Genomic DNA, 15,616 nt, shown 5'->3' with positions numbered 1-15,616 from the left:
TTACATCATAGTCGTTTTTCCTGCAGACATGAGACAATCCTGAGGATAATAATTAAATGCACCGTAGGGCAAGGTTAAAAACCCGACTGTTATAGCTGTAGGCTAAATAGCTCCACATAACATGCAATTGTTAAGATATGGTAAAAAAAAATGTTCAAACATTTAAAACCAAGACATTATATACACCCAGGTGATTTATGCATAAACAAGGCCTCGGATAGCAATGAAATAGGTTTTTGTTTATAAGGCTCTTGTGAAACACAAAAACTCATATCGGTAGAGCATTGAAGCGTGGAAGGTTAGATCTAGTTACAGGTAGGCTCCCACCGTAGCCAATTAAGTGTTAGCTGTTGAAATTGATGTATTGTGTCACTGAGCACAACATGTTTCTGACCCCAATATACCCCACTTTACTATTCAATACAGCAAAATGTTTAGATGAGATTAAAATAAAGATCAGTGGTTGATCTACTTGCCGACTATAATTTTCAGCAAGGCTTCCAAATTTTAACTGCTGCTTTGAGGAAAACTAGAGATCGTAGAAAAAACCACATTCGATTTTAGCAGGGCAAACTGCATCATTAACTGCATACCTGTAACTTTATACTTCAAAAAACAGGTCACGTGACATCAAATGACCGATGAAGGTGTGATACGAACGATAGACAACACATCTTGGCCACGGAGATTGCTTTAAAGGTGTATATTTACTGTAAATAAACACGGTGTTTTAAGGAGTGGATCTCCGCGTTGTTGTCATAGAGTTTGAGAATTCTACAAAATCTTTGCGGCTTGTTATCTTTGCATATCGGTAATCACCTTAAAGAAAAACCATGCTCCGGATCCCCAGACGTGCGTAATCAATTTACCTGTGCCTCATAAGGAGACTATACAAATGAGCAATTACATACGCGTAGGCAGCAGCAAGTTATAGATATTAACCACTCAAAGACTCAGGCTTCGTTCTGCAGAGAGTGTTATAATAACGTACATGCTGTCTCAGGCTTACATGTTAAGGTACGGCAGACTGAAATACACAGTACCAGTCAAATCAGACGCGCTTCTACAGTTTTCATTTCATCAACGCCCTTTGCAAGTGTTGGTGCTCTGTATTGTAACAGCAAACCAAATTTCAGCTTGATCCGTGCAGTGATTCTACAGAAGAAGAATGTGAACATTTTGCATCAGCTGACGATATGGCGGGAAAAGAGGTCACACTGAAATGTCGTTTGTCTTTGGTTACATAAAACTTTTGTTTTTGACTACTTTTCAGTAGTTTGGTTCAGTCATTACACTTTTTCGTGGGAAAGTGGGGGCAGTAGACATTTTATATAATCATCGCAGCAAGAACAATAGTCTTTCAGCTTGGAAGCCTCATGACGGATTCGTGAATCTATCTAGATATGCGAGAATTCAACATCGGTTTTGAAATATTGGTTCTTGTACATGTAGTCTCCTGTCACCGGGTGTATATATCTTAAAGTATAGGACATGTTTCTGTCTCTACCGACATACACAGACCAGAAAAAATAAAGGCGTCATTTCAACTGAAAAACAAGATCGAGATCGGGTGTAAGGCACACAGTCTAGGTCTTTGCCATGTAGAAAACTGAATGCAAGGGCACTCGAGTGTCAATTTTATATGTGTATTACATTACTTCATGTCACTGGTCTGACCTCTGTGTGACCTTGTGAAGGCATTTATTAGTCAGCACATTTTCATCTTCGAGGTCTGCGCATATACCTAACCGAGTATGGAGAATTCAGGAGCCATCTTGATAACCGGAGGGACGAAATGTATTGGGTTAGCTTTCGCCGTAGAGCTGGTGCGACTGGGATACCGAAAGTTCATACCGGTATATTATATTTCAGATGATGCGGCTCAAAAGGCAAAGCAGCATCTTGAAGAGACTTCAGGAGTGAGGGTTGTGCTAATTAGAGATAAAATATGTTTAATAATTGTATGATGAATGACTCACAGTACAGAAAACAAAAACAGAGCTAGTGGCAACCGGTGAAATACGGCCTCTTGTCGATTTACCTCAGCTAACTATTCATGTGAATGCTTAGATAGTATAGCAAATTACACGTGTCCCCTGGCACCATGGGTTAAGGAACTATTAGAAAAAAATATGCAGTGATGTTAATCACATTTTATTAGACGTCACACACTTTAAAATTTTCCCCAGGACAAACTACATTGTAGTTCTATCAATCATTAAGGCTAACAAGCCTTCAGGAAGTATTGCTTCGCAAGAGGTCCACAAGAGAACAAAAACGGCCACACATTTGTCCAAAATGGACAAAACGGCCCATAGCTCGGAATGATCAAGACATGGACTATGTAAGTTACTATCCAGTATGATGAACTATTTCGAAAAAACAAATTCTGGTGTCCATGACAACTGACTGGAAAGAGCAAGTTTCAACGACGTATGCTCTGTACAGTAAAAGTTAATAAGGAAACAGTCGTAAGAGTCACCATCATATGTGACCCTACGTCGCGATATATGCACAAGAAAATCAATTAATGAATATAATTAAGATTTAATGTGTGCTCTGATTTACATTAATAGGAGATGTAAGTGATAATTCAACCTCTGATGATCCTCTACGGGCATTGGAAAAACACTTCGATGGATCGTTATATGCTATAATCCACAGTGCTGGAAAATAGCTAAAAGTCGATGATGTGAAACTGGAAATAACTGCCGATCATTGCTAAGCCATGTACGCCAAAGCCTTTGGCGACCGGTCAGGAAAGGTGTGCCGTACATGGAGAAGCTCTGTAACGGTGGAAGGATCATTGGCCTCTCAACTCCAGGTGTAAGCTTTGCGGCAAGTCCAAGGTCATTTTACTTTTTACCCGGTTGTGCCAAAGCTTCAGTGGAATACATGGCTCGTCACTACGCCAAAGAACTGGCACCGAAAAGAATAACTGTGAACGTTGTTATCTCGGGCATAACGGACACAGACGCGTGGATCGCATCTCCCCCAATAGACGCAGTGGAGCTGCCAAAGCTTAGGTGCCCCATGAAGGAAGTTATCCCCCCTTCTGACGTGGGCGCAGCTGTGGCTTTCCTGGTATCGAAACAAGCGAGGTTTATCACAGGGGCATTCTTGCTTGTAGACTGTGCCTTGATGTTTGTCTAGACCAGAGGATATAACGCTTCATGAACGGGGATGCTTATCTTGAATACAGCGCAGAAATAAATGTTAGCCTCTTTTTCCTTATCGAAAGGCTAGTGTGAAGAAACCTTGAAGATATCCACTTACATGTAGGTGATCACAGTGAATGGAAAAATATCATAAATATCAGATAACAGATTCGATTTTATGAATTTTTATTTTATGCATTGTCAGTTATTAATGATACCGGTTTCGTAATGAGTATTTAACACTGCATCTATCCTCCAGTAACTAGCAGAAACGTCTTGAAGTGTTCTCCTATAGTCACCTGCTATGAATATTATAGAGCTAATCTAGCCTTTGCGCTAACAGTTATGCATGTCATCGTTTTTCAGAAACGTTTACATACATGCTTTCGTCAATTCCGTCACGAGAAGGCATTTAGCGGCAGCCCTACGTGCCCCCGTATATTTTAGCCAACATGAAGAAAAGGTTATATAGATGAATCGGTTATAGACGTCCGTATCGCATGTTATTCACTCATTAAAAGGTGTCCAAGAGAAAAAAATAACATTTTATATATAGGCACATGCATGCAGTTACCTCTACTTGATGACTGTCGCATTTCTTCCACAAATTAATATTTACTAAAACATCTTTTTGTAGACCACAGATCTGATGTCTTGAAATGACTTTGAGCATTTATTTATTTATTTGATTGTTATAATCAAGAATGTTTCACTTATTGCGCTGGCGGTTATGCAGTTTTGTTGTTGAAGGAAAAACTGGAGTACCGCGCGTAAACTATTGATCGTTGGCAAGTTATTGACAAACTTTCCCACAAGTGACGTACATTTGCACATGTACCGTCATATTGGTTCAAGACAACCAGCCCTTGACGAAGTAAGATTTGAGGGATCTACACATTCCCCGACCAAAACCGGTTTTGAACCCGCACCTCGTGCGTTCTAGCGATGGAAAGGCGTGCAAGGACTAAGGCCCGCTGCCAACTCTGAACATGTAGGGGTCACGTAAGAGTTAGGCAGTATCATTTGTAATCCATTTGTTGCTGGAGCTTCGCGATTGTTTGAAGTACATGGACATGTAGCGGGGGAAAAAAAAACAATATTGCCAGTGACGGGCAAACTGTACATATAGGCCTATACCGGTTGTAGTATGAATAGGATAGTCATATACCTCATAAAGTGTTGATCTCAGTACACCTGTTTCATTAGTATTACACACCATCCGAAATTTATGTGATATGAACAACTGTTTATATTATCAGAAGCATACAGTATGTGTTGAAATACTATGTAATACCACTGTGAACGTAAGACAGTGTGGCCTAATTTGTGTCTACCACAGCGAAATAAATGTCAATAATTCAAGAAACACAGAAGTCTCAACTAATCTTTGACCATACAGGTGAACAATACTCGTCCCATCACATTTTTGGTACATGGGGTATATGCACAATTCGTCTACAAAATCTCATTTGCCTGACCTATATGGCGGCGTGTACATTGAGTGCGAATATGTACGAACATAAACCGTGAAGAGTGACATGATTATCACCCGCAGTAAATGATCTTTCAGGGATCCTTGCAACCAGCAAATATGTTAAATAAAAACATTGGAACTTTGGCACAGAAAAATATGCAACTAAGATGCCTGGACTAGCAGACATGTAGTCTAATTAATAACGGTTGCTATCCAGCAGATGGGGACATTTCTCAACTGACACGACTCATATGGTTTGCAGATTTACTTACTATATCATATACACAGATATGTATATGATCTTCACAAGTATTCCTTTAGGAACTGGTGTTTTAGCTTGTTTTGGAAATGAGTCTTGTGATCATTAACTTGGAGTACCCCTTTATGGTTTACAAGTGGTATGCAAATGTTGGACATGTGATTATGTTCCTAGTTTACCATGACAATAACCTTTGGTCAAAGTGGTAAAAATGACTGGATTCAGAGAGTTCTCTGGTAACTCTCCATTAATGGTGTCAGTAGACAAGGATTTGACTGGACTGCTTCGACCTTTTCGCATGTTTGCAAGGTGTTAATTCAATTAATTTCTAAAGGCATTATTCTATGTAGACGGATAAAATTATTCTTTTTCTGAAGCCCTGAAATTGGCCAATTCAACCATTGTAAATTTGTCTCTAAAATCAAAAGAAAAACATGCATAAATTGTATTGGAAGTAGCGCTCTCATATGCGAAAAAGTTGAGGAATTAGGGTAGTAAATGTTTACTGCCATACTCAATGACAGCCATCAAGATTCATTGATGGATGGATGGAACTGGAGCAAACCACCTGACTTTGGCAACTAACTGAAGAACTTCCACCAACACGTGATGCAGAGATTTTCACCTGCACAGTAAACACATTATGCATGCTATATTGGTGGAAGACAAGTTACCAATAACAATAACTCTCTGTAAGACCACATAAGAGGGCTATCAACCACTTGTAGCATTACCACACTATGAACAGTGGAGGAATGAAAATCTACAAACATTCTTTGTCCACCACTGGGATTGAACCAATACTTCATGTGCCTGACAACTAAAAGACAAGCACAGATTTAGGCACATTGATAAACAAGTATTCATCTTTTGTTTTGTAAAAGTGAAAGAAGGACTATCCATAATTGTCTCAATTTGATTACTAGCAACAATCATTCAAAGACATGAATCCATTTTTATTCTTCTCCAAGAATATTTACAAGTTGGTCAGGTACATATACTCGCAATAAAGCATACTTCACCCAAACAAGGTCATGAACTGCCTTTAGTTAAGATTATTACAATGTACACACTTTATATTCCGCTATATATATTTCCTCTTTCTTTATGCAGGTCTATACAAACCCTTGGAAGTTCATCTTAAAGAGACACCATATATTTTAGCATGCACATTCCAGAAAGATCTGTTTGGTGCCTCAAGGAGTGTTTCTTTCAAGGCATATCCAGGTGTCACCTCATATCCCCTTGTCCATTCAAGCTACGTCAATCCTCCATGAACAGAATGTCATACTGGGCTTTTGAATATTGCCAATGTGATCCCATCATGGTTCTTTATAAGCACATTTCTGTCAACATAAAATAAATCAAACATTCAGAGCTTGTAAACCATATGAAAAATTTAAGTGATGCATACAAAAGTGTAGTTAAACTGCCACAAGATAATGAGAAACTCAAACTTACCAAAGTGGGTATAACTGACAAGCATGCTTCATCACAATCACCACCAGCACCATTTTACAAACATTACCATCATTCAGTGACAAATATTTACTAAATCAGTGTTTGGTTCATCTTAAGATTAGTGCACTTCACTACCCTCACTTGTCTGACTGAAGCTCCAGTATTAGTGACATTTTCTAAATAAACAGTAAATATTAAAAAATGAGTACAATAAAGTGAGGAAGTCAAATACGATTTGTAATCATGATCATGACATACACCAAATGTCCTTTCATTAATATCAAACAAGAAGAAAAAGCCTGAAAAACAACTGTATTTCACCTAAAGTTTAGCATTATTCACACATTTTCATTGATTCATCTGTATTATTCAGCCACGTAAAAGATTTATGTGCATTTTAATTCATTTCTTATCAGAAAACATTAGTGTTGGCTCCCAAAGCACCATTTTAAGGCTTTATTTGCTTCTGAAAGTGCATTTGTAGATACCAAACATTTGGCGAACTACATTAAATGTTACATGTAAACAACCAGAAAATTTGAAAACCTATAGTCTTCCTTAGTTTGAGGTTTGACAAATTACAATGTATAGAACATTAACTGCTCAACCTGTCTCTTTTGTAAGCGAAATTAAATAGCTACACCTGACAAATTGTTGAAACTGAATAATTACCTGGCCAATGGGTTACATGCCTAACTACATGCTCAAATCTAACCTAAAATCTAAGCTAAACACAAAAACATAACCAGAAAACCAACCAAAACACTCATACTTTTCTCTCTATATTCCAATACTTTGCCATACTGCCTCAGGGCACAGTAAAAATTAGAAGCTAGAGGAAAACTCTTTTCTATCAAAGAATATTTTTCCCATCAAAAAAAATACAAACACTTTTATATTTAATAATAATGAAGTTGAGGCATCACTACATAGATGTAAAAGGTTTCACAAGCTTTGAATCCACATAAAAGGATTATTATCAAGTGACTACTAACGATCCTGGCATGTGATAATGTCACATACCGCTACTGAAATAAAGAGATACATGTGATAGCCAGGAAATCTAAGATGGCAGACAGCATTCATACTGCATTACGTAGGGTAATCTGTAAGCGTAATAACCTAAAATTTTTTCAAGATATCTGGTTCAGAAGGAGAGTTACGCTGCATGATGGCTAGGAAATCCAAGACAACCAACAGCTGCTATGTAGAATAAATCCGAGTAACATAATCAATCCCAACAATCCTCTGACTAATTCTAAAAACTTTTAAAGATATCTTGTTCACAGCATAAGGTAAGAGAAATGAACCAACAGGCACAGAATTCCCTTACCCCTTGTATGTTGTAGGGGACAGTTAGACTGTCATTATCATAAAGACAAGATCAACATACATGTAGGGGATTGTCTTTCCAACAAGCCTGAAGGAAGCTTAATTTTTCTGCTGTAAGTACATGAACACTGTCTGTGAAAGAGAGTCTGCCATCAATTTCTAATTCCACTGACTATGATTAACGTGGGTCTAGCTTTTTTATTGGGATTATGCAAGCCATTTATAGTTCAGTATAAAATGTCAGAAGGAAATAAATCAATACTGTTTATAGCTGAATTATAGTGAAGACACGTTAATGCAAAAGCAAAAATAGTTCATTGTCTCACTAAAGACTGAACATCATCACACAAAGACTAATTAATTTATGTCAGATAAAACGCAAATTACTGTTTAGTTATTGCTCAAGTCTGTCAGAAACCATGCTTGGTTTTATTACAATGCATGTCTGAAGATGTGCCTACTGATGACATTATACACACTAATTTCACTATACATTATCATTCCACCTATACAAACATTATATTGATTCAGACAGAAAAGCCCAATATTAATGTATTGGAAGATTAACATGAATCAATCAATAATTTTTAAATACACATCCTTTTACACATGTAAATGGAATTTAAAGGGCCTTTTAAAGGTTGAATGGAATGAAGAGTTAATGTGCAAAATGTAATAAAGTTTATCAACTTTAAAAAATCAAACTGCAAGTGACTGAAATACAGAGTACAGGTACATCTTGTGATGATTAACTTTTATCGATGACACATGGATATAAAAGTGAAGAAGTAGGAGGCCATCAATATTCAGTAACTATGCAGTTTGGTTAAAGATTTTTGAAGGCGTTTGTTGAATGTCATGGAAGGCCACAGAATATTCAAGTCGAGCAGTGATAATTCAAGGGAAGGAGTGGAGAAAAACAATACTTGTGGGTGAGAGCTACTGTGAAAGGTGTGACGCTACACCTTGGTTGTGTGAACACCTACCCAACTTCAGATTCCACCACGATCACAGGGGATGTTCCACTATCTGGATGGATCTGCTCTGCTTGATGAGCCATCCTGGATATCACACCTGCTGGCTGACCAACTGCCACACCCTTTGCTGTGGTGAGAGGAGGACATTTCAGACATTAACAGGGACATCAAATCATACCAAAAAAATATCGCACTTTCAAGAATGAGAAACTTTCAAGCAATTGTCCTTTGGATCAGAAGACAGGTCAAAGCAGGTGAGTTTGTTTCCTAATTATCTCAAATTCTTTCATGTTCACATCCACATTTACACTGGACTGTCCTCTTGGAGGATTCAATGCAAATATTCTGTAATCGTTTTTAAAGAATAGTCTGGAAGTTACAGAAATGTCAAACTAAAATTAGGTATACCTGTGAAGTCAAAATACTTAGATTAACAGTCTGCTATGTACATCAAAACTTGGGAAAGGAGATCGAAGACCTCCACATATTTTACTGTGGGCAAAAGATTGAATCTATTTTCTTTTAAGTGACCAACATTTTCCCACTTTACCCAATGGGCTTAACATATCAGCTAAAGTTTGCTCATCAGGCTAATATTTTAATAAACAGCTGAACATCTGTTCATTCTTAATTTCAGAATTTGGAGTATGAAGTCCTCAGAAACCAGTCAACAGTCAGAGTGGACGAAGATCTGGATTGGCAAGATTCTAAATTTGGCAAAACATTATCATTCTGCAGTGTCCTTGCAGCATGACAAAAAAAATCACACAATGCCAATTAAATGTACTGTTTTGGTGAAGCATAATAAATGTGCCAGTTGTGCCATCTTACTGCATTGGTATAGTGCCTAGTCTGTTGAGTCTCTGAGAAATATGAATCTGAAGCTAACAGTTTAGTCCATATACCCATGCAGCCAGCTGGCATAACTCATATACCACCATCTGTATTTTAATGTTGCTTATGTATTTTGTTTTCTTTTAGTCTAAATAGCCTGTAGACTTACATGTGCATGCAACACAACAGAAGATGAGAATTTTAAGTTGCACGCAATTTCATATTTTGGGGGTATTTATGAGGTGGGTATTGTAATTCTCCAACTTTTTTCACATGTTTGTAAGGTGTTTATTCAAGCACATTCTGAAGGCATTATTTTGTGTAGACTCATAAAATTACAATTTTTTTGAAGCTCTGGAATGCAGTTTTGTTTCCAAAATCAAATTATAAATGTGTATAAATTGCATTGAAAGCTGCTCTTTAATCTGCAAAAAGATTGAGGAATTAGGGTAGGGGTCTATGGAGGTGTTGAGGGAGTTTGCCACACCACCTGATTCACAGAATTATGAGTGAACGGACACAATACGACCAAGTTTCAATATTAGCGCTCAAACCAGAAGTAAACTCCAGTGACTTCTCTTGTTCAATCATCAATTTCCTGACTCTGCATTCCAGAAAGTTCATATAAAATAGCAGTGCGCCAAAACATTAATTCTGAGTGAATTAAAAGTCAGTGCTAACCAATGGCACTGAGAATCTAATCACGTACTTTGCTTGATGGTAACCCCAGAAGAAGTCTTACTGGACACAGTGTGCGAACATGGAATATTCGAGTTAAATACCCTTCTAAACATTCTGCATAAAGCAACAAAGATAAGTGGCTGCGTGACTCTATGCGAGATTGAACCTGGCACTATCTTTGGAGAAAGTTAATACTGATTGTGAAAGTGGCAATATTTGATGATCTGACAGTTTATGCCCACATCAACGTGGACATCAACAATCAGGTTGTAAAATGTCACCACAATTTAATTTCATGGAACTAGAATTTTATCTGCCAGAAGCCTTTCTGTAACCAAAGTTATACTATCTGGCTTTCACCAGGCTAGGGACATTTAAGATTATGTAGAAATACATGTGTTGCCAGCCATGTCTAACTAATCATGTGGAGTTTCTGGACATGACCTTAAAAGGCACAAATGGCTAGCCAGAGCTTGCAACACTGGTGATTTCTGATAATCGTAAATCACCTAAGTCTCAGTCAGGATAAGGTTTCTTGCTTGTTTCACAAGCATAGGCACCCTTATATATATAGGGGTTAGCTACCATGACAAAAAGAGTTGCAGGGATGGCCACTGCTTGCTTGTAGTGGCCAATATATGAACACTGTGAAACAATCCCTCTGGTAGAAATCACTTCAGCTTGGAATTGAGAGGAAAAATTTCTCTTCAAAGAAAAAAAAAATTGAACTTAATTGTTGGTTTCTCAGCATGACAATTTTCTCTCATTACCATCATTTATGTTGAATTAATTCTATGTCGATTGTGGCAATTATTTGATGACCTGATGGTCGACAGCCACATTGACCACCAACTATCAGATTGTCAAACATTGCAATAATCAATGTTTAATTTAACTTAAGTGCAATATAATTTGCTTTCTCAATGCCTATGTTAACCAATACAATATTTGAAGTAAATCGTAAAACAATTTCAGTGTGATAACAAAAAACAAAACAAAAAAATCTAACTGCCTCCAGTTTCATGGCTTCTAAGCCATCTGTTTGGAAAAGACTATTTCTCACAGCTCAAAAACGTTCATACCCCATAGAAATTGTATCTACCTTGGGCTACAAGTTGGCAGAAATTACAGATTTTTTAATTTTTCAATTTAAAGTCTGTTGAAATTAAGTAACTTTAAAACTCTAAAATTAGCATTTTTTACCACATCTCAAACAGTTACAAAGATAGACAAAGCAGATTTTGAATCACAGGCCTGGAATACTTCAAAGTTATATCAAAACTGAAAAATTTCTGTGACATCAAAAATTCAATCTTCTGAAGTTTTTAACAGATTGTAATGTTTAATATCCTTCCACTGGTTCTTGAGAAGATGTTTAAAGGTCTTGTTCAAAATTCAAAATGGTCACCAAGCTATTAATAATTTGACCTAGGAAATCACACTTGAAAAGCCTTGACGATTATATCCACAAGAATTTTGCTGCCAAATTCTTAATAGTTGAGATTAGAGTTTTGTAGAAAAACAAAGGAAGGCACTAATTTTAATATTCCAAGTAAGAACAATAGGCAACCAGCTTTCAACTTGAAAGCCTAATTATTGCATAACTTGGTACTTCATGCTGTACTAAGATTTTCTGGAAAACTGCACAACCATACTGACTTAAGCAAAATCCAAACAGCATCCACACTGGCCACAAATGATCAGAAAAAAATAAAGTCTCAGTCAGGATAAGGTTTCTTGCTTGTTTCACAAGCATAGGCACCCTTATATATATAAAGGGGTTAGCTACCATGACAAAAAGAGTTGCAGGGATGGCCACTGCTTGCTTGTAGTGGCCAATATATGAACACTGTGAAACAATCCCTCTGGTAGAAATCACTTCAGCTTGGAATTGAGAGGAAAAACAAAGGAAGGCACTAATTTTAGTATTCCAAGCAAGAACAATAGGCAACCAGCTTTCAACTTGAAAGCCTAATTATTTCATAACTTGGTACTTCATGCTGTACTAAGATTTTTTGGAAAACTGCACAACCATACTGACTTAAGCAAAATCCAAACAGCATCCACACTGGCCACAAATGATCAGAAAAAAATAAAATGTACATGCAAAAACACTGTAGGAGTAAGTTCAAAGTGTGAAATATTGTGGGAGTACAGTATCAACAATCTTAATTGTGTGGAGACATTACATTTAAATCAACATATATGTAGTGGGCTTCCCTATGGATGTGGCAAGGGCCTAAATTCAGGTCGTTGATGTTATGTTGACGTTACATTTTTAACCATGTAGGCAGAAGATGACGTCACTTAAAATCAAGAATGATGCAACCAAAGACTTTGTAAGATGTAGTAACTTGAACATTTTGTAACAATACAGATTTGACATAATAATCCCCCCTAAAGGGGTGAAACGAAATGAAGTATCATCATTACCTCCTAAGCATAAGCCTTGTTCGTCTGAACAAAGAACACCATTTATTCCTGGAGTCTTCATTCTGCAGAAGAAAATATAAGATTCACATGTAAATAATTGCATGATAGAAAAGAGGAGTTGTAGTTTCAAAACATGAAATGTGAGGGGATCAAAGAATAACTGTATTGAACAGATTTCTTCTTGCAGCAACTTTTAACTTGTAGAGGCCTGGATAAAAATAATGCTTCATCAGATAATCATCTTAATCCCACCAACTAACAACATGCAAATCTGGGTGTGTTTAGCTACACCACATGCAGGCAAAACATCTCATACAGGTAAGACATATATGTAGCAGAAGATCATGTATTATATGTAAGATAATGACTATTGGGTTCGCAATTTACTGGGTCTATTTCAGAAAACACTAGTGTGATTCTTGAAGGCGATGGTGGATACAGAGATAGCCTCACAATCAGTATATGATAGGGTTCAGCAATTTTGTCTCAGTATTAATTATTTGAAATGTGTAAAAATTAAGAGGTAAAGGCCCAATACATAGTCATATATATTTAAAACAACATCAATGCTTGAGTGAATTTGGATTAGTCACTAAAATCATTTAAATCATGAGTTTTCTTCTCTGTGAGTGTTACAAAGTAATTTCAAACAAAAATTGCAGAAATGGATCTTCCAACATGCAATACATGTAATGACAAGACTTATCAACTTAATGCTGGTTGATTTTTTTCAACTTAATTTCATGATCCTAAGATGTTTACACACATGCATATTCAGTTGTGCCATCTATGATTTATTCATTACTCAGTTTTTCATGGCATGCTCTAGATAACTTTATCTTGTATGATACAATAGTGGTTACTTTCATGAGAAGTACATGCACATGTATATGAGGCGAGACACTCTTATGGCGATATTTTTAAAAACACCAAAAACTAGGTTGCTGTAATTCTTCAACCATTTCGCATGTTCGCAAAGTTTTTATTCAAGCATGTTTTGAAGGCATTGTTTTGTGTTGAGGGATAAAATTATACTTTTTACAAAGCCCTGAAACTGGCCAAGCCAAGCAATGTAGTTTTGTCACCAAAATCAAATTGAAAATGTGCATAAAGTGCTCTGAAAGTTGCTCTTTAATATGTGAAAAGATTTATTTATTTATTTGATTGCTGTTTTACGCAGTACTCAAGAATATTTCACTTATACTACGGCAGCCAGCATTATGGTGGGTGGAAACCAGGCACAGCCCGGGGGAAACCCACGACCATCCGCAGGTTGCTGTCAGACCTTCCCACTTACGGCCGGAGTGTGAAAAGATTAGGAATTAGGTTACTTCTGGACAAAAAATTGCAGCTGTTAGGAATATAAAGATTGATTGGAATCTTCATTTTTCACATACATGTATACAGGGATCGATGTACATGTAGGGTCTCACTGTGTCCATCATACAGACTCTTACAAAAAATCAAATGACCAAAAATTATAAGAAATCATAATGTAGGCCTATGCAAAGAAAATTCTTTTATTCAAACACGCACAACATGCAGAACTTTATAGCAGGGATAACATAAGTGTGAGATAATTTCATCAATAATCAAGAAATATCTGAAGCTCATTTAAATCTTTTTAATGACATGGAATACACTTCAGTGCTAGAGTTACCTTAAGTGCAAAGAGAAATATAAGAGATATAAAACGTCAACATTATTATACACAGAGGGTTTTAATAAAGTGACTACTGATGCAGCTATTGAAAATTTCTAATGAGCTATGAGAAAAGAATTTCTCATAAATTTGTTGCTCACTGTGCTAAAACCAAAACAGAAATAAAAAAACATCCTTCTATCTTGCCCATATCAAGACGATGTATCAACAACTGTGACAATATCCAAGTATCTATGTATCTCAGTTTTTTTGCGAAGTGATGTAGTGAAGTTAAGTTCACTATTACTAGTATCTCAATAACAATTATTAGAAGATATTACTTGTTTACATGGCTTTATTGCCCTTAACCATAATCTTATTAACAGAGAACATTCTTGGCAATGCTGATGCAGAAGTCTCTGATAAAAACATAGGAATTAGGGAACATTTAAAGACTAGAATATTAACTAGGATAAACAGTTCCTGAAGAGTTAGATGGTGTTAAATGCACATAATGCTACTAATGTTACATGTTTCTTGGGTTTTAATTTTAAGAAAAACACAGAGTGTTCTTTGGGGGGCTCTAATCCATTCAAAACTAACAAAAACACACTAATCCAAATTAAAAGCTAATTTATACTGGAGAAATTCAGAAACTTAAGACAACTGCGGGATCATCAAATGGTCTCCCAGTTCTGTCCCACGCTTTCTCTTTTGCACTAGGGCCATTGATCAATTGATACACATTATCTCATCTCCTACTTCCAGATTCGGAGGCGTATAAAAATCCCACAAAGCGACGTATGACTAAGTATACTGCAAAGTCACCGATGCAGCCATAAATCATTCAGGTAGTCAACAAATGGTATTTTAGTGTGATATGCAGGGTCTGTGTTGAATCCTTCAAACACTAGCACCTTGCTCAGGTGTAGCCCTGGATGACTACACCACGCTCTTTTTTTGTTTGTTCTGACGCTCACGTAGTCATGGCTGGGTCCCCTTCCGCCCTGTGGGAAGAATTACATACTTACACTATAACTACCATAACTAGCGTCACACTCAAAGGCCAAGTCATTACAGAGTAATTGTCATTAACTGTACCAGCTTAAAATAAAATCAAATGAGGCAGAAATAGGACATAAAAAAGATATGTCTTACAAGTCCTCCATTAATTTGTCCAGTGATTTTTCCATAATATTTATCTTAAGACTCTCGACTTGGACGTCCCGTGTGTCAAATGAATATCATCCTGTAGAAAAAGTAACCGGATGTGGTTCACAGCGCCACCTACCCGACGGACTCTTCCACTTTTAACCGGAAAAGGTTTTTGTTTCAGGTTTACTGTTGCTCTATTTCATTATTCTG

General features: G+C 36.8%; 2 protein-coding genes across 3 annotated transcripts; one reads left to right on the top strand and one right to left on the bottom strand.

Annotated features, from left to right (window-relative positions):
- The first annotated feature begins 2,775 nt into the window (after positions 1 to 2,775).
- On the top strand, positions 2,776 to 3,153 carry LOC135471011 (uncharacterized). The gene has a single exon (XM_064750058.1). The coding sequence runs from the start codon at positions 2,776 to 2,778 to the stop codon at positions 3,151 to 3,153; it is 378 nt and encodes a 125-aa protein (XP_064606128.1).
- A 2,673-nt stretch (positions 3,154 to 5,826) lies between these two features.
- Positions 5,827 to 15,524, bottom strand: LOC135471636 (ragulator complex protein LAMTOR5-like). 2 transcript variants are annotated; one of them, XM_064750940.1, is made up of 4 exons: positions 15,410 to 15,524; positions 12,610 to 12,671; positions 8,671 to 8,788; positions 5,827 to 6,237 (listed from the first exon to the last, which is right to left on the bottom strand). In XM_064750940.1, the coding sequence occupies exons 1-4, from the start codon at positions 15,442 to 15,444 to the stop codon at positions 6,177 to 6,179; spliced, it is 276 nt and encodes a 91-aa protein (XP_064607010.1). In that variant the 5' UTR covers positions 15,445 to 15,524; the 3' UTR covers positions 5,827 to 6,176. The 2 variants fall into 2 exon arrangements, with proteins under 2 accessions (XP_064607010.1, XP_064607011.1); XM_064750941.1 differs by lacking the exon at positions 15,410 to 15,524 and adding an exon at positions 15,169 to 15,245.
- Between the last annotated feature and the right edge of the window lie 92 nt (positions 15,525 to 15,616).

The sequence above is a fragment of the Liolophura sinensis genome, chromosome 7 (assembly GCF_032854445.1).
Source record: "Liolophura sinensis isolate JHLJ2023 chromosome 7, CUHK_Ljap_v2, whole genome shotgun sequence".
Classification (NCBI taxonomy): Eukaryota; Metazoa; Mollusca; class Polyplacophora; order Chitonida; family Chitonidae; genus Liolophura; species Liolophura sinensis.
Note: the sequence above shows the minus strand (reverse complement) of the source record. Positions and strands in the feature narration are given on the sequence as shown.

Coding starts and splice junctions, on each gene's coding strand:
- LOC135471011 (XM_064750058.1), top strand. CDS start 2,776: ATGGAGAAGCTCTGTAACGGTGGAAGGATCATTGGCCTCTCAACTCCA.
- LOC135471636 (XM_064750940.1), bottom strand. CDS start 15,444: ATGGAAAAATCACTGGACAAATTAATGGAGGACTT. Junction 12,672..15,409: donor GACAAATTAATGGAGGACTT/GTAAGACATATC, acceptor TTTCTTCTGCAG/AATGAAGACTCCAGGAATAA. Junction 6,238..8,670: donor GTGGTGGAATCTGAAGTTGG/GTAGGTGTTCAC, acceptor TTATGTTGACAG/AAATGTGCTTATAAAGAACC.